Source organism: Rhinichthys klamathensis, unplaced genomic scaffold, assembly GCF_029890125.1.
Source record: "Rhinichthys klamathensis goyatoka isolate OS25496 unplaced genomic scaffold, OSU_Roscu_1.1 h1tg000523l_1, whole genome shotgun sequence".
NCBI classification, from domain to species: Eukaryota; Metazoa; Chordata; class Actinopteri; order Cypriniformes; family Leuciscidae; genus Rhinichthys; species Rhinichthys klamathensis.
In genome coordinates this window covers 2,729,507-2,748,886 of record NW_026607002.1, presented here as the reverse complement: position 1 = coordinate 2,748,886, position 19,380 = coordinate 2,729,507, and the positions used below count along the sequence as shown (strand labels likewise).

General features: G+C 42.9%; 2 protein-coding genes across 2 annotated transcripts in view; both read right to left on the bottom strand.

The window, feature by feature from the left end:
• Positions 1-19,380, bottom strand: part of LOC130073060 (gastrula zinc finger protein XlCGF7.1-like) — a 296,214-nt gene that overhangs the window by 73,124 nt on the left and 203,710 nt on the right. The gene's annotated exons all lie outside the window — the stretch shown is intronic.
• LOC130073098 (gastrula zinc finger protein XlCGF52.1-like) overlaps positions 1,480-19,380 on the bottom strand; it is a 41,651-nt gene continuing 23,750 nt past the window's right edge. Inside the window, exon 3 of the mRNA XM_056238535.1 lies at positions 1,480-2,078. Within this exon, the coding sequence (XP_056094510.1) occupies positions 1,556-2,078 (523 nt within the window). The 3' untranslated portion in view covers positions 1,480-1,555. The remainder of the gene's footprint in view (positions 2,079-19,380) is intronic.

The window sequence follows — 19,380 nt, the reverse complement described above, 5'->3', positions numbered from 1 at the left end:
AAATCAGCTTAAACACAATTTCCATTTTATTACTTTTTTTTTTTAATTGTTTGTCAAATTACAAGGTATAACCACAGTATAAGAACCTAAATAACATGAAACCTTCTTAGCCTGTAAAACAAGTCACTGCTGAATTGCCACAGACACATTCACTTTTCCTGAGCAATTTCATCTTCTCTCAGTGATGTGTTTGTCTGAGTCCATATTACGAGAGTAATCACCTCTTAAAATTTACATCGAAAATATATCTGGTGCCATATTTGTCAAAAGAATAAGTTGTTACTACAACTGGGTCATTAGCAATGCTGAATACAATGTTAAAACCCTTGATTCAATGAAAACTAAATTAAATCTATTCATTATACCTAAATGAATCACAAGTTTTGTTAATGTTTATTCCTTACATTTTCACAATGTGCAGAGAGTGATTCAATCCAATAAAGTCTTCAATATGTTCTCAATGCATCACCTCTAAACAGCGAGACTAAAAACAAGTTGTTTGTGATATGAATGATATTTGATAGACTATTGTTGACATTGTTTCACACATGCCTCATGTTCAATGCAAATAATTAAACTCCACAAAGAAACAAAACACATCCCTTCATAAATGTTATGGCAACACTAGTTTTCTGAAATATAATTTTATCTGTATGAGATGACCATGCACTGCTTGAGCGATGACACTGACACGAGTATTTTCACATTGTTGCTTTACTGTTCAGTTCATCTTGTATACAGTAACACTCAGTGTTTACTGCGCATGTGCAACACAACAGAGGATCAATACGGGTGTCGGAAGACCAACACATGCAACAATTAAGCCCTATTCACACTGGATTTATTTACCTGGTGACCTCTAGTCATTTGTAATAATTGCGGAGGTTGTCTGCGATCTTAATCCCGTGCGAATCGGCCATGTCTGTAATTTGTAAAGTTAAAATTCCCCCGCAAATGACCTAATATATTTGGCCGAACACCGAGGTCCTGTGATAATATTAGTCCCGTGCGAATCGGCATCTCTGTGATTTGGCGGGGTTGTATATACATTTTTAAAGGTTTTTGTTTTATGTGCGCTTTTTTATCCATCTTTCGTGAAGAATGGAGGTTGTGTTGGAGTGTTTTGATAGTATGTCGCTATACACCATACAACTATACAATTTGCAGAAAGAGAAAGCTGAAAACAATCAGAAGAGCAAAAACAAAAAGAATGATTAAATGGAGATGAATGACATGTATAGCAGCATCCGGTAAGGAATATTGTTCTGTTTATGATATATTCCAAGCAATAGCCTATTAACGTCATATCCAGGAGATAAGTCAGTAAATTTGAGTAAAATCACAGGCTTCGCTTATCCCGTGCAAATGCGCCACACGAAATTCAGATGTGGGGGGTCATTTCTAAATCACACGAGGTCCCCAGATAATACTAATACAGTGCGAATAGAATGTAATAAAGAACCATTTTAACCTTCCTCCTAATTTTAGATTAAATTACTGTATTGAAGGTAAATCCATCTTTTGCTTATTTACAAGTTATGGATCTGAACTTTGCTCACTTCGGACAATGATTTTTCTTATGTCGCTGTAGATTAGATAAATGACTGAAACTCTTCCTACATGAAGAGCACTGGTGCGGCTTCTCTCCAGTATGAACTCTCTCATGAACTTTCAGGTTTCCTGACTGAGAGAAACTCTTTCCACAGTGTGAACACTTGTACAGTTTATCTCCAGTATGAATTCTCTGGTGTGATTTTAAGTTGCAGGATGAAGTGCAGGTCTTTCCACAGTCAGAGCACACATAAGGTCTCATACCAGTATGAATACGCTCATGCGCTTTTAAAGATCCAAGTTGTGAAAAACTCTTTCCACATACAGAACAAAAGTGAGGCTTCACAGCAGCATGAACTTTAAGGTGTTCTCTTAAGCCTGATTCAAAAACAAATGTTTTATCACACTGATCACAGCTGAATGATCTCACTCCAGAGTGACGGCGCAGATGCTCTTTGAGATTACCTTTCATACTGAAACTCTTTCCACACTGAGTGCATGTATAAGGCCTTTCTCCAGTGTGAATCATCATGTGTGTGTTCAGCTTTGATTTAGATACGAAACTCTTTCCACACTCAGAGCAGGTTAAAGATCCTTTGACTCCAGATTTTCCAGCTTGTTTCTGTGTGAAATTCTCTTCAGTCTTTGAAACGACTGCATTTCCATCTTCATTTTTGAAATAATGAGATTTTTGAAACTGATGCAGTTTGTCTTCATTCACGTCCATCAGGTCTAAAATAAACAAATTAAATTCCATTTAAAAAGGACAAATGAGAAACAAAGTGTGTTCATTTTGCACATATCCAGTTTACTACTGACTCTACTAGTATCTAGTTTTAGATGTTATTGTTATATGTCAGTTTTCATCTTAATGTTCCTTATCAGTCATTAAAGAGAATGAAGGAAAACACCAACCTATTTGTTCCTCTGTATCTTCATCTTTTATTCTGCAGGGTTCTTCCTTAATCTCCATCTTTACAATAGTATATCCGTAGTTTCTCCTGGAGTAATTCCTCCTGCTTGCTTCTTCTTCTCCTGTGGGAAGATTGGAATATTCCCCAGCATTTAAACTCTCATGAACGGCTGTGGGAGCTTCACTGACTGAAGGAGTGAATTGTGGTCGTTGTTGCTCATTTAGCAGATGATCATCACACTTACAATCACTCAAGATTATTCAGCTTTAGGTGAATTAAGGGTTTATTGCTGTAATCAGAAATCAATTGTGTGGGAATGTGTGCAAATGTGGGATAAATGTGCATACATGTGGGAATGTGTGCAACATAGAATAGGAATAGAATAGGAACAAAGAAATAGTTTGCCAGCATTCAGATGAGATTTACCTAAAACTAGTTATTTCTTTCACTAGAGTCAAGAGGCATTTATTTATCATTTGCATAGTTAACACTTAGGAGAACTGTGCATTAAAATGCTTGTGACGAGGCTCAGACATATAATGACAATGACAGAAACAGACACGGACAGAGCATTAAGTGACAGTGCAAATGACAGTGACAGTGCAAGTGACAGTGCAATCAAAATAGAAATAAGAGCAGCATGTATTCCAGTTTTAAATAAAGGATAGTTGGTTGTTAAGCAGTCTGATGGCTTGAAGATAAAAGCTGTTCTTCAATATGGTTGTCCGTGATCGGATGGATCGTAAGCGTCTGCCAGATGGCAGTGTAGCAAACAGGTGATGAGCAGGGTGAGTGCAGATCTTGATGATGCTGCGAGCCTTCCTCAAGCAGTGGGTTTGATAAATGTCCTGTAAGGATGAGAGTTTATGTCCAATGATGAGCTCTGTTGTTCTCACCACTCGCTGAAGAGCTTTGCGGTACAAAGAAGAGCAGTTGCTGTACCATACGGTGATGCAGCCGGTCAGAATACTCTCTATACTGCAGCGGTAGAAAATTTGACATGATGTTAGAGGAGATGCCAAACCTTTTTAGTCTCCGCAGGAAGTAGAGACGCTGATGGGCTGTTCTCACTATGGTCTCTGAGTGTAGGCTCCAGGAAAGATCCTCCGAGATATAAATACCAAGAAACTTGTAGCTCTTAACTGTCTCTACTATCTCTCCATTGATGTAAATAAGAACGTGACCCTCTCTCTGTGACTTCCTGTAGTCCACGATCATCTCCTTGGTCTTGCTGATATTTAAAATGGTAAATGGACTGCATTATATAGCGCTTTCACAGACCCAATGGCCACCAAAGCGCTTTACATATTGCCTCGCATTCACCCATTAATTTACTCATTCATACACCAACGGCGGTGTCAGCCATACAAGGCACCACCCAGCTCGTAGGGAGCAGCTGGGGTTAGGTGTCTTGCCCATGGACACCTCGACACTTGGTCAGGTGGAACCGGGGATTGAACCACCAACCTTCCGGTTTGTAGGCAACCTACATGAACCACTGAGCCACTGCCGCTGAGAGAGATTTAGAGAGAGATTGTTATCAGCACACCATGCTATGAGTGTATTAACCTAATCTCTGTATGATGTCTCATCGCCATTAGTGATGAGTCCTAGAATAGTAGTGTCGTCAGCAAATTTGAGGATGATGTTGGAGCGATGCTTAGCAGAGCAGTCATAAGTGAATAAGGAGTACAAGAGAGGAGAGTACACATCCCTGTGGGGCACCAGTCTTGAGTGTGAGTGAGGAAGATGTATGATTGCCAATTCTAACCACCTGAGGTCTGCCGGTCAGGAAATCTAAGACCCAGTTACATAAGTGTCTGTTAAGACCCAGATCTTTCAGTTTGGCTATAAGTTTGGTAGGGATGATGGTGTTAAATGCAGAGCTGTAATCAACGAACAGCATCCGCACATAGGTATCTCTTCCTTCCAAGTGTTCCAGGGCAGAGTGTATGGCCATTGCAATGGCGTCATCAGTGGATCTGTTAGGCCGATAAGCAAATTGGAATGGGTCCAGTGTAAGACAGAGAAGAGCAGATGTAAGATTTGACTAACCGTTCGAAGCACTTCATAATGACTGATGCCAGTGCTACAGGGCGGTAGTCATTCAGGCAAGAGGCAGTTGTTGTTTTTTGGGAACAGGGATGATGGTAGTTAGCTTGAAGCATGTGGGGATCACTGTTAATCTCAGGGAGGAGTTGAAGATTTTGGTGAAGACATCTGCTAACTGGACAGCACAGGCCCTCAGGACACATCCGTGTATGCCATCTGGACCTGGAGCTATCCGGCCGTTGACTCTCTTGAAGGCCTTACACACTTCGAGTGTGGTTAGAACCAAAGGGCAGGTGTCAGGGTCAGCAGGTATTTTCACAGCAGGGAATGTGTTGTCTCAAAGCGAACATAGAATGTATTAAGCTCATCCGGTAAGGAGGCAGACAAAGAAACACCACTGCTTTTCCTTCCTTTGTAGTCCGTGATATAGCGCAAACTGCTCAACATGTGTTGAGGGTCAGAGCCATGATAGTCTGACTCCACTCTGTCCCTAAATTCTCTTTTGGCTGATTTGATGGATCTCTGAAGGTCATACCTGGACTTCTTGTAAGCAGTTCGATCCCCAGAGTTGAAGGCAGCAGTTTGTGTTCTTAATTTGGCACGCACCTCACCGTTGACCCATGGTTTCTGGTTTGGAAATGATTTAACATTAATGGATGAGACAACATCCTCTGTGCATTTGTTAATGGAACATATCACAGAATCAGTGTATTCCTGTATGTTGTCTCCTGCTGCATCATGAAACATCTGCCAGTCTGTGGATTCAAAGCAGTCCTGCAGTGTGGAGATGGCATCCTCACTCCATTTGTGAACTCTTTTAAAAACGTTTTTTTTCTTGTTTGAGGCATTATCTGTAAACTGGTAACAGCAATATGCTAATGTGGTCACTTTTGCAGAATGCTGGATGAGGGAGGGGTTTATATCTGTCCTTTAGTGTTGAATAGCAGTGATCTAATGTCTGATCACCTCGTGTGGGGAAATTTATGTGCTGGTAAAATTTGGGAAGAACTTTCCTCATGTTCACCCTGTTAAAATCCCCAACAACGATGAAAGCAGAGTCAGGATGAGCAATTTCTAATCCGTTTATGGTGCTATACAGTTCGTCCAATGCTTTTATTTTGTCCAAGTGAGGCGGGATGTAAACAACTGTAAGAATGATTGAATTAAACTCCCACGGGAGGTAAAAGGTGCAAACTTTAATGGAGAGCAGTTCACTCTCAGGGGAGCAGTGTGCAGATAAAACGGTAACATCAGTGCCCCAACGAGTGTTAATCATAAAGCATACACCTCCACCTCTGCTCTTACCGGAGTTTAGCGATCTGTCATGACGAAAAACGGAGAATCCAGACGGTGTAATGGCCGTATCGGGTACTTCTGAGTGTAACCAAGTCTCACAGAAAAGGCAGAACACAACAGTTACGAATGTCCCGCTGGTGTGTGATTCTTGCATTAAGTTCGTCAAGTTTGTTTTCCAGAGACTGCATGTTGGCTAACAGGATGGTAGGGAGAGAATGATTAAAACTTATTTTTTCACGATCTGCATAGAATTCCAGCACGCTTGCCTTTCCTCCTTTTCCGACGGTAACATTGGGAACGCGTAAAAGCTGAAGCTGGAATACTGAGGCAGCCTTGTTTCCGAACCGAAGTTTAAATTTGCTCGGATGTCCAGTAGTGTTTGTCGATCATACTGGATGAGAGTCTGTACTGTCTGAGCAAAAGTATGTATAAGAAATAACACGAATAACACAAAATAACACGAAAAACAACAAGGTTTGCACAGAGCGCTCGTCAGCGACGCCATCATGTAGCATAACAGTCGTAGCTAACGACTGTAGCATAATTTACAGCTGCACTTTTAGAAAATTTTGGAATTTTTTATTTAGGCACACAGTCTATTATCTGTTTTTTGGCGTATGGATAGTTCAATTAAAACCTTGTCATCTTTGGCTTACTATTAATGTTGTTTAACGAGTTCGTTTGCCCATAAAATCTTTAAGATATTAGGTTAAACTTATTTGGCTTGCTGTCCACTGGAGAGGGGCTCGATGAAGCAGCTTCAACTCGAGCTCTAATATACCCCCCCAGTGGCTAAATGTAGGACCTGATAATTAAAAGGGCGAGGTACCTAAGATGAAGGTGGAGTTTGGGGAGATGGAGGGATACTGGAACAGCTGATGCTAGGGAGAGATAAGCGGCTGCTTATATACTCAGGCTGTTGATTGAAAGATTAGATTGGCTCACTCCTCCCTAACTTACGTTTAGGAACTTCATTTAACGAGTTTGTTTGCCCATAAAATCTTTAGGATATTAGGTTAAACTTATTTGGCTTGCTGACCACTGGAAAGGGGCTCGATGAAGCAGCTTCAACTCGAGCTCTGATATACCCCCCAAAAGTGTTGAATAAATATTTGGGACAGCAAGTTAGAATAACGTGATCAAATAATTAAGAACTTAGGAAATACAGGATGCCTAAGAGCTTAAAGTATGTTACCCCCCAAAAAGAGTGGAAATTGAAAGCTGTATGGAGCATGGATGGACGCTGCTACGGCAGTGATGTTTAATGGGGCTCCTGGCTGGACTGCGTCTCCCTACTATGCCCACCATGTGGAGCTATGAGTGGAGCTCCGGCTGGAGATGTGTTTGAAAGAGAGTGTGCCTGCATTCGTTGTGGAATGAAACGACATGGGCTTGAGGAAATTTGACTGGGCTACATCTCACCGCTGCGGCAGTGACTTTCAGAAATTACTCCTGCGGGAGTATCTTGGGACTGGAGGTTTGAGTACGAGGTTGGCTGAACGCCCTGCCACATCCATGACATGGAGCCCTATGGAGTTAGAGAACATAGGGCCTCCAGATGTCACAAACGGGGGAGGAGGTCCTCGTCCCTAAAGGCAAACGGGCCACCAGTATCTGAAGCGAAACTCCCTACGCAGCAAGAGGGAGCCTACGGTATACATAGGAAATGCAGAACTACCATCCTTCTGACGCAGCGGGCGGAGATCACATAAAGACATAATGGCCCGTCACGTTCAAGGGACGTACGATCCTTGGTACCTCCAGTCCTGTTTTTCGGATAGGAGGGCCCACACTGCGATCCGAACGGGAGAGCCTCCATGGTTAAAAACATGAAGGATCACAAAGCGATTCGGAAAGGGAGAGCCCCCACGGCGCCCGAATGGAAAGCTAATACTGCGATTCGACCGTGAGAGCTCCCGCTGCGTTTCGAAGGAGAGAGAGATCATCGATGAAGAGAGGATCGAGAGAAGAGGTGATTTGGGATTTCCTCTGGTGAAGAAAAAAGTTTAAGGACTGGTATGGCTGGATAGGGGTTGGCAAATTGAAAATGAAAATCGAATGACCATGTTTCAATTGATCGGTTTTGCTTTGTTTGATGTTGAAACGTATGGTGTCATGGTTTATTATTTGAAGGTCGGAGAATGTAGGATGGATAGATGGGTTGAAGTTTGAGTTGGTGGTCAACTCTGAGACTCTAGGGTTCTTTTTTTGTTGGGAGAAAAAAGACCTGAGCGGAGAGTGGTTAGGCAGATGCTAAGAATGTCGATGGTTAAAGGTTGTCTAGAGTCTGGACGAGGAGGATTGTTTTTTTTTAAACCTGATGAGGAGGGATATCTGAGGATTTGAAATGTTGTGGCACTGTTGGCCCTGGAGGAGCTTAAAGAAGAAATGAATTCCGCTGATGTAGACTTTGATTGATTCTGGTTTAATTGAATTGGTGTGATGGAGGTATGTAGTGAAGGAGGATATTGAGAGGAGGGAAAACTCAGGAAAAACCATGTTCTGAGCTCTGTGGAAGTTTTTAAAGGAACCCCAAGCTGTCCAGTAGGTTTGGAGTGTTCTGGGAGAAACGGCTTGTAGGATGGTATTCGTGGATAGGGTATGGAGATGTCTGAGGGGATGGTCTAGAGGAATATGAGTTCTGAATAAGGTGCAACTGGAGTTGGATTGGAGTCTGCTTCCGGAGCCAATGTTCTGAATTTCTGAAAAAGAAAACGGGATAAAGCATCAGCTATTTGATTTTGGTGACCTGGAATATGTTCAGCTTTAATGACGAATTGATCACGAGCAGAGATCCAAATGAGGCGCCTTAGAAAGGGCCTGCTTTTTGGAGCATTAGAACGGCTCTTGTTGATACAGTGAACAGTGGCAGAATTACCACAGTGGAACAGGATGTTTTTTGTTGACCATTCAGATCCCCATAGATAGGATGCTACTACTATGGGATATAGCTCAAACAGGGCCGTTGTCATGAAACTGCACAAGGAACATGGACAGAGGTGATCCAAACGCAGGCTTTAATGAGAGGAAGATCCAGGGACAGGTACAGGGAAACATGCAGGGGTCAAAACCAGGTAAGCAGTCCAGATCAGCAAACATATAATGTAAGGATAAGGCAAACGGGAAGACCAGATACAGGCAGGGAGTCCAGGAACCCTGAAACTAGGAAACACTAAGGAACTAGGAAACACTAAGGAACTCGGAAAACGCTTAGAATGTAGTATGACACTTACAATACTGAGCAATGAACCAAGGGAAAACTCAGGCTTAAGACAGGTGCGCTAAACAAGATAATCAAACACAGGTGCATGAAATCAACCATAATCAGTCCAGGGTAAACACCTAAAGGAAACAATAAACTAGGAAGGAGTGCCCCCCAGCGGCTCAAGCAGGCACTCCAGCCGCAGATCGTCACAGCGGTCGAATCGGCAGTTTGAGATGTATTAGTAAGCTCAGGAGGCCAGGTTGAGGCAAACCAACGTCCTCTGTAGAAACCTCCAAAACCTGTGGAGGGGGCAGCGTCAGTGAACAGGCTGATGTCGCAAGGTCGGGACAAAAAGTCGTTGTAGAAAAAAGTAATCCCATTCCATTGTTTGAGGAATGTGATCCATAATTTCAAGTCTGCCCGACATGGTTGGCTTAGTGAAATTATGTTTTCTAGACCTGAAGCTGAGGTAGCGAGAGTTAGCAGATAGGAAAAGAAAGGCTGGCCTTGGGGAATTTTGCGCATTGCATAATTTAGGTGGCCTAAGAGAGAAAGCAGATCATGCTTGCTGCAATGGTTGGCTTCCAGCAAATTTGATGCGATTGTGATTATGCAATCTATTTTCTCTTTGGGGAGAGAAGCTTGGAATTTGACAGAGTCTAGGATTCCAAGAAATTCCAATGATGTAGATGGGCCTTCGGTTTTTTCAAGAAAGAGGGGAACACCTAGTTTGGAAAACAGTGTTTGGATGACGGTTAGGTGTTTCGCTGGAGGGAAATTACTTGGTGAGATGACGAGGAAGTCGTCGAGGAGATGGATGAGGTATGGGATTGCGTGATTGTTTTGAAGGATCCAGCAGAGTGCTTCTGAAAGCATGTCGAATATTTTGGGACTGCTTTTACAGCCGAAAGTTAGACGTACTGCGAAGTATTTTTATTTTATTTTTTATCTCTGGAAGAGATTTTGAAGGAGAGCGGGAGAGTCTTCACTCCGATGAGGCGAGTGAAGGAGTAAGTTAGACTGCTGAGAGTATAAGAAGTCGCTGAGAGCGTAACGGCAGCAGACAGCGGACGCGAACCGTGCTCTGTGGGGGCCCCGCTGGGCATTACTGGTGTAGCACCACCCCAGCAGAGTACGTCCCTGGGCTAGAAGTCCAGTGGCACCGTAAACCATCTCAATCTCTTCCATCTCAGATAGGGGTGGACCAGTATTACTTTATTTTATTTTTTTATTCTAAACTGTTTTAATTATTCCTATTTGTTTTGATTATTTTAATTTCTTCTATGTAAAGCACTTTGAATTGCCATTGTCTATGAAATGTGCTATATAAATAAACTTGCCTTGCCTATTTTTTGTGCCAACAAATGCCGAAAAGGTGCCAGAAATCTGGGTGAATTGGCATGACTTTGAAGGCAGATGTAATGTCAACCTTTGAAAGCCAGGCTCCGAAACCGGCGTTTTTTTATGAGAGTGATTGCTTGGTCTATGTTGTGGTAGTGCAGTGAGAATTCATCTAGAGGAATTAGGCTATTGATACTGGGTTGGGAATGTCCATGGGGAGCAGAAAAGATTGATGATGATTCGTTTTTTGCCGGAAACTTTTCTGGTGGCTACTCCGATAGGACTTATACGGAATAATTTGAAAGGTGGAAAATCAAAAGAGCCAATCATGAATCCGGAATCTAGTTCTTTTTTGATGAGGGCTTCCACTGTATCGGGTTGGCTAGCGAAGGCAACCTCGCGCTATGATCCGCTCTTTGAGTAGGTTGGTTTGGGGGTGAGAGAAATGTAACTGTGTGCGAGGGTGACCTGGCACAAGGGTTAGGGATGCAACGATTACAGATTTTGTAAGTACGATTATTGTCTGAGAAATAATCACGATTTAACGATTATCACGATTATTATGCATCACTTAATTTCACAACACTACTAATGTATAATATCACATGAACACTCAACACTAGATTTTAATGTGTTATTTATTGCTGCCACAACACAGTACAAAATTAGAAAATGACAAACAATAATCAATCTCTTCCTTTGGAATTAAAGAGAAGTGCTTTGTAAACATCCAGCATTTTTCTTTTAAAAATAACAAATTAAGTCAAAGGCTGCAGGGCTCTTTGATTGAAATAGATCACAAAATTATTAAGTGTTTAGTTTGTTCTAAATTTATTTTCAACCCGAGGTAGAAAACTTGAAAACATGAAAACAATATCTTATTGGTATTTGACATAAAAACATAAATAATACTATAAAGGGATAATAAATCCCAATGAAAATAAGAATAAACAAAGTATTTGGCTCTATTGAATTAAATGCAAGCTAAATATTAGGCCTATGTATTTCTTTTAAAAGAAAACAAATATAGTCCAAATGTTATCCACCAATATTATTGTACTTATTTTTAATACTCTTTTTTAATTATTAATCCAAATTTTACATGTGCCTTTAGGAAATCATCTATTATAATCTCATTATTTTGGTTTGTTTGTTTGAAGTTTGAGTACAAATTATAGAAAGAAACCGAGAACATCTCTCATGCAGTGTTATTAATAACTGAAATGCAGTTAATTGGTAGTCCTAGAAGTCTACACGGCCCTGATCTTATGTTAGTGTTTTACACCGGGCATATTAAAACTACAAAGCCTAACATTTACTCAACACAGACAGGAGAAAGCAATAGGATATTAAGTTAAATGTTCAATGACTGAAACTCTTGAGAGCACGTCACATTCTGTTTTCCACAGACTTGCGTAACCAAAACATTCCGCTGTTTTTTTTGTTGTTGTTTTTTTTACGTTGCACTGGAAGCTGAAAGTTGCACGCCGCGTTCTACTTTTTCCAAAGCGCTAGGGCGGTTGCGCTCCGGATGCGTCTGCCGTTGCTCTGTTAGTTCTTGTCACTTGACCCACGGTGCGCTTGCGGCAGTATGAAAAGTTGAGATTGTTTTTATCTCGATGCAGCGCGGACGCGCTTGGAAAAAACGAGCGCGTCGCTTCCATTATGAGCGCGGATACCGTCCGTGCGCCTACATTTGAAATGATCTTGAGCGCGCAAAAGACGCGATCTGTGAACAGGCCCTTAAGGCGTTTTTTCGGTGGAAATACAGCGTCGCTGCTTAGTCCCTCAGTGGTTGACGAGCACGACACTTTAAGCTGGTGCACCGCTGGTGTAACTTTGTTTTCGTTTTGTGTTAGGTGCAAAAGTTCCGTTCCGTGCCGTCCGCGGTGTAGCATAGTCTTTACGATTAATTAACCGTGACGTTTTAAAGCGCGGTTAATTGTGAAATCCGGTAATCGCTGCATCCCTAACAAGGGTTATTATAAAGAAGATTAGAGAGAACCGGAGAAGCAGAGGGAAGTGCGGAGGAATGTTTTTGTGAGTTTGGTTCTTGCCTGGGGAGTGGGGCTGACTGCATGAAGTTTGTGAGAGCTGGACAAGAAGCGGAACTGTTTTTTGCGGCCGCTGTTGCTGGCCGGGTGGAAATACCGGCGGACAAGGAAGTGCGAGCCGTGGCGGCGCCGGCGGCTTTTGGATCGGCGCGTTGGGATTGTGTGGGTTCAGAACGGAGAGAAACGGAGGTAGAAGAGGTGCGAGTCTTGCCTTTATAAGATCTTGAAGTGTTTGATGAAATGCTGGAACTGTAAGAACTGATGAAAGGATCGTAGAGTTGAGCTTTTGATGATCTGCAGGAGAAATGGATTCCGGAGCTGGAGAGGACTTGACGTAAGCTGTTGACTGAACATTTTGAAATGGGTGGATTCGGTGTATTAGCAGCGGTAGAATGGAGAGATGAAGTCTGAGAAGATGGACGAGGCTCAGTTAAAACTGGCGATCTTAAAGGTGGAGGAGAGCGTTGTCTTTTGGAACGTAGTTTATAGTTTATACGAGCGCTGGATTTCTCGGCCAGAACGCTCATGAAGATGATCCGTAAGATCTGATCTCACGCAGGGTGTGACTATCGGTGTCTCAGGAAGGCTTGTCAGTTTGTCGTCTGAAGGAAAGAGCTGGATTTCCGGGATGTCGGAGATTATTCCGTGCGGCAATAATGGAACAGCTGATGCTAGGGAGAGGTAAACGGCTGCTTATATACTCAGGCTGTTGATTGAAAGATTAGATTGGCTCACTCCTCCCTAACTTACGTTTAGGAACTTCATTAAACTTAATGTTCGAGGAAATCTTTCTGCTTAAACAATAACAACACTGATATAAGAATGTGCTGTTTATTTTTTAATCAGTTAAGAGCGATTCACACGTTAAAAACGAGACAGTCAGTGAAGAGGAAAAAACGCAAGGTCCAGAGATACATTTTTTTTTAAAGTTGAAAGAATTTTAAATTGGGCGCAGCATTTTTAAAAAGGTTATAGAATAGTCTATCTATCTATCTATCTATCTATCTATCTATCTATCTATCTATCTATCTATCTATCTATCTATCTATCGCCAGGTCAATAGGGGGCGCTGCTAAGGGTATCCGTAGAGGGTGTAATTTCCCTGTAAATACGCCACTTCCTATGAGTGGAATGGTTGCAGTGCCTGAAATGTGTGTCATGGTCGCTGGAAGAACAAGCTAGATCTATTTTAATAGGTGTTATGGTTATGAGTAGAGTGTTTTTAACTCATTTGATGTTTTGCCCATAAGGTCTAAATGCCCTAATGCTGTGTAAGGATTCAGGGCGGATCTAATCCGTGGGGAATTTGCATAAATTAATTAATAATTGGTAATTAATAATTATTCATACATGTTTGGATTAGATCAATCTTACATTGAATTTACTCTCCCTCTAAGGGAGGATCTATCACTTTACCTGCATGCATACGTGTATCCTTGCATTTTAACTACAAGTTGATTGCATAGATCACGTTTTACAGACAGGTAAAATTTAATTAGCTCAATTGTCAGATTAATATTGGGGGAATCCCACATATCATCTTACTTCATAGGATTTCAGGAAACGCAATTCTCTGGCCAGAAGAACTGGGTTTTCTGCCCTATAAACACATACTCTTTAAAAAGTATTTTTAATTTATAAAGCCGTAGCTGTAGCTTGATCTATTCATTTCAGAGACCTGGAGTATGAGCAGACACAGTAACATCAATCAAAATGAATAATGGATTTAATAAAGGCATGACTACTTATGTATTTACTACGGTTACATGGGATATATGTATTTACAAACACATAGACAACAATGAACAATACAATAAGACATCAATGAACGAGAAATGCATAAAGTTTGGACAATGGATAACGTACACGCGTGAGCGAATAAGAGAGAGAGGAAAGGGGATGGGGAGAGAGAACAGAGAAATTGGGAGAATTTCATTGGCAGGAAGACATTCACCTCTCCGATTACAACACGGAACATCATCTTAAAACTTCTTAGAAGCTCTATAAAGAGATTTATACTTGCAATCAACGTATGTTATGGTTTCTCTCTGTCTGTGCCGAAACATTCCTGTACGGCCCTGTCTGGCCGCGTGAGCTGAGTCCTTTGGGTGTGAGGAAGCGTCACGTGGGCTGCGTGGCGCGCGTGTTGAACGGAGGTTTACAGTCTTTGTTGTAACATTTCCAAAGGGAAATAGTTCGGCTAAGTTCGTTTCACTTCGTGGAAGTGAACTGAGTCGGCTACGGAAAACAAAACTTTGACTAACAAAAAGGGAATAAAGATCTCTACGGGGAAATCACGCGGAGTTAACGTTGCATCTTTCCATGGCTTTTGAAGAAGCGTGTGTGTCTCTCGGTCCGGCGCGTCACGTGGTCACGTGCGCGTGTTTCTCCTTCAAAGAGAGCGCGCGCTCGTTTAAAGGTCCCTGGTAGATGGATTTGCTGAAGAGATATGTCACGGTCACGGGGTTTCCTTTTCAATCGTCGATTGGAATTAAACACAGAGACTTATCTACAAATGAAAAACACAACTAAACTAGAAACAAATAAAAGAAAGGCGAAGAGCTCGCCCGGAGGCGAGACGTTACATCATGACACGGGAGGAAGAGAGCGAGCGCAGGGGAGAAGCGTCATTTATCACACTATGAGAAATCCAGCCTCTTCCTGTTGGCTTGGCCAATTAGAGGGTTGGAAGTTTACAGGCGGGACTTTGGGTTTTATTTCTCTTTGTCTTGTCAGACTGCTTGTCTAATTAAATTATGACCTGTGTTAGGAAGGGTCATTTCTACTGCAGAGATGTGTTATGCACATAATCATACCTTTTACGGTGTGTTCATACATATATCTGGCTGAGTCAAGTCAAGGGCATTTTTACGATATCAAACACGACTGTTATAGGTAAACATTTACATTAAAAATACACCTAGGGTATTTATAATTCACTTTTAAGTTACGGACAAATTATAGTCATTACAATGTGACATGGGCAAATGGACACACATAAAAACACATCGAATATATCGGGTTAAATGTCTTTTAAAGAAAAGAAGTTCCTTTCTCTTTGAACATCAAATTCCAAGTCAGTCATACAAGTGTCTCGTTACAGGAAACCACGCTCTGTCCTGAGTGTGGGTGTCAGCTGTGGGGGAGGTGTGTGTGTGTGTGTGTGTGTGTGTGTGTTTGTGTGTGTTTTTTCAAGTTCCAGGCCTTTTGGGGCTAAAGGCTTTGGGATTTTAGCACGAAGGTATTTAGTTATTCAGATTCACCCTGGCCCAGTCCTTACAGTCCCCCTTTTTGTCTGATGAAGTCCCTGTGTGGACTTAATCGGACAACAATCATCACAATGGACGGATGGCAGGTGAATCATGACTCATGCAGCAGGTGGTTATTAGGGCTGAGGATTCAGCTCTATGAGGTTCGAAGCTGCCTCTGGCCTGGTCTCTGACTTGGCACCCCCTTTTTGCGGGTTTCGTCCGAAACCTTTCGTGAGCTTGGCTGAAGATGTTTGTATCTCGTTGAGTCTCCTGTATAGGATGAAGGTCAAGCCCAGTGTCAGGGTGTGTCTGACTACCATAGAGGTACACCGTGCAGTGTCGTCTGCGGTCCAGGTTTGGACAACAGGTGAGGTAGTCAGAATGGGTAGTAGAGACACAGCTTGGAGAGCTGTGTCGATAGGAGCAATGTCAATTAGCTGGGATCACCCCCCCTTTCGCAAACCACAACTCCCGTTCTGGAGTTAGGGTGAAAGTGTGGTACCTGGAGAAGGATGGGATTTCCAGTTTTAATTTGTACTCTTTGCATGGAAGATGGTATCATGCCAGGTCGTCAAGGTGAAGGATGGCACTTTCCGGTGCTTGGATTCACAGGCTCTAGTGGAGCGAGGTGACACAGGTGTCAGTGTCATTCTGGTCGTAAGTGAGTGCAGCTGTGCGCACAGGAGTGTTAGCGAGCCGCCTGTCACTTACACTCTCTGCTTGGGTCTTGATGCCTTGAGTGCGTAGCTTGGCTTCGGCAGGGCAGCGGGTGTCGCTGATCTGCAGCCCGCAGATTCCGTCAGTGTTGTCTCTGAGGAAAGGCTTGTTAGGGCAGAGATAGTGAATTTCTTTGGTCAATGTGCACACGTACGGGTTCGGAGCTTAGGACGGCTTTGTGTTGCTGTCGTTGCAGTCAACCCCGTCCGGCGTGTGGATCTTGATGTGAATGTTATTTTTCAAAATCTGACCTTGACAATGTTCTTGAGCCGGTAGATTCGGCTTGACTCTATGATGGGCAAGTTCGAGAGAAAGCCCCCCCCCCCTTCTCTGCTTGTAGTCGACGCAGAGAGGGATGGCACTACCCAGAGAGTAGGAAAGGTGTATTTGTAAAGAGTCAGTTGGCGTGGTGATGGCGGACGCCAGCACGGTTTTCACGAGGCTTAAGGGTATCAGGTGCGGTGGAATTCTACCCCTGGCGAGGCTGTCGATGGAGGAGTTCACCCCCTGCAGCAGGTTTGTCATCAGGGCTGTTATCAGCTGAGTTTGGGCAAAGTCATTCTGGAAGACAGTAAACAGCTGTTTCATGGAGTGAGTGTTGGAGTGCATGGGGTTCAACGCTGTGAGTGTTTAAAGTTACCACAGTTCCCTTTAGTGTCTTGTCGATGGTCTGCAGGGATGCACTCTGTTGTGAGTGCTCGTGACAGTCATTTTCTCAAGTTGCTTGAGCATGTGTTCAACCACGGTCTCAGCGTGAGTGCGGGAGTCCTTTGTCCATCGGCACCTACCCAGCTGTATTGTGTTGTTACGCTGGGGTAGTGTGTTCTGTAGGCGTTGTAAGGATCAGGTGGCACATTCACTTTCTGAGTGCGGGTCCGGCAGAAAAGGAGTCCTGGTGCCAGACCTGGTGAGATGTCCGAGTGCGGTTGCCCTCTGGTTGGCTGGAGGCACAGCAGCATCCTGGTAAAAGTGAAAGGGAGAGAGAAAGAGAGAAAGGGAGGAAAAAGTGTCTCTGGTGCTGCGGCGTGCAGCGGCATACATTGGCATTACCCCCCTTTTGCACTGTGGCATCACAAGCTGTGGCGCGGTGATGGCATCAGGTGCAGAACGCTGAATGTTGTTTAGTGCACGCAGCATGTGCTTGTCGACGCAGGTTGGCTGAAGGCACCGGTTGTCGGTGGGTGCAGACGGCGGTCGTGGGTGGTTGGAGGGGTAGAGAGGTGGTTGTCTCAAAGTTCATTTGGTTAGTCACAGTGTTTGGTGAGCTGAAAGGTGCAGGGTAGCAAGTTCACATCTCCATTTGGTGCTGAGGCTGTGCCTTTATGGCTGGCTGAGGGAGTTCTTGTGACCTCTGTGACCTGCCAGTTAGGTTCTCTTGACCTGTGTGACTGGAGGGGGAGGGGTTTTTGAACTTTAGCTCAGACATTCAGTTGTTTAGGGTCTATTAAAGGCTCAAAGCGATTTAACAGAACTTGGCCAATCGGAAGTGGGTACGTGATCGGTACACTGGGTGAACGGAAGCTACCTGTTTTGAGCCAAATGTTGTTTTGGCTGTAGGATTGCACGTTCAGCTCACATGTTTGGGACTTGAGAGTTCGTTTTGATGCTCAGCTGTAGCACTGAGTCTTTCAGAGAGTTGGGCTGACATTAGCGTGGTGTTCGAGCTAGTGTCTAGCAGGCGTTCAAGGCTCAAATCAATGTCTCTGGTGGTGGTTAGGTAGAGTTTTCGTGCCACCCCCTTTTTGATTAGGCTTTACAGAAGTCTTGGCGTCTGGGCTGGTGTCGTGACTGATGAGCGGTTAGGCAGGGGCTCTGTGGCATTCTGGCACACTTGTTGTGAGTGATTAATGCGTGGCCCTAAAAGTTCAGAACTACTGCTTAATAGGTTCGTTAAGCATTTAGCATAAAGCTAAGTGTCTCTTGTGTCCTTATCTTAGCTGTGACTGTTAGGCTAAGTGTTGTGTGGTTCCGATGGTGCTTTCTTATTTAAATTCTGCTTATTGTCAATCCTCAGGACTCTAGTAGTGGTGTTGAAGGGTCACAAAACGAGTGCACTGGTTGAAATTAAGCCAAAATAACAAATAAGAGGGTCTGTTTCCTTTCTGGGCCCTATAGGAGATGGAACCACACTCGGACAAGAGAGGCCAAAAAAAAAAAATTTAAATCATATAGATGACCTAATAGACCAGGGAATAGCTGCTTGCTATTATTATCAAGGTCAAAGGAATGAAATAATTAATGAGGAAAATAAAATAAAAATTAAAGCAAAATGGAATAAAATGATCAAACACAGGAATGATCTGAAGTCGAGAATAATCAGTGGCATTAGTGACTAAACTTTGGATTTGCTTTGATCAACACTTTATAGTGGGTTGTAGCGGTTGCATGTTCAAAACCACATCGTGTGTGTCCCTCCAAAGGTTTAGTCAACATGCAGATGAAACTTCATATGGTTATACAAATTCTTCTGTAGTTAGTTACGCAGTTTACATGTAGTTAAACTTAAGTTTAATTAACAGGGGATCTGCGAAGTTAGTCTTCAACGGTTAGCAAGGAGTATTCCTAAACCAGTGAAGGTGAACTTTAGCTAATAAGAATTGCAAACACGGAAAGTGGATAATTAGAAACCCTAACTGGTGTTGAGGAAAGTATTCTAGAATACTTTGCCCTGTGGAACACAGGCGGTGATTAAGGGTTCAAGTAAATGATGCTAGCTGCTAACTGTGGGAGTTATTTAGCTTAGTCTATGCTGTACGGGAGCTAGGTTAAGTTAGCTGGATGCTAGGCTAGATTTAGCTTAGCCACCCAGGCTGGTTTGTTTACAAAAGTGACATTACGAGTTAACACTTCCTGTGGCAAGTTGTTGTCATGGGAACCAGAGCATGTCAGAACAATTCAACAGTACTTGAAGAATGTCTGTACATTTTACATGAATCACACACGTTTTAACGGGTTAACAGGAGGCGCCTATACTTTGTTTTTCAAGAACTTGATGTTCC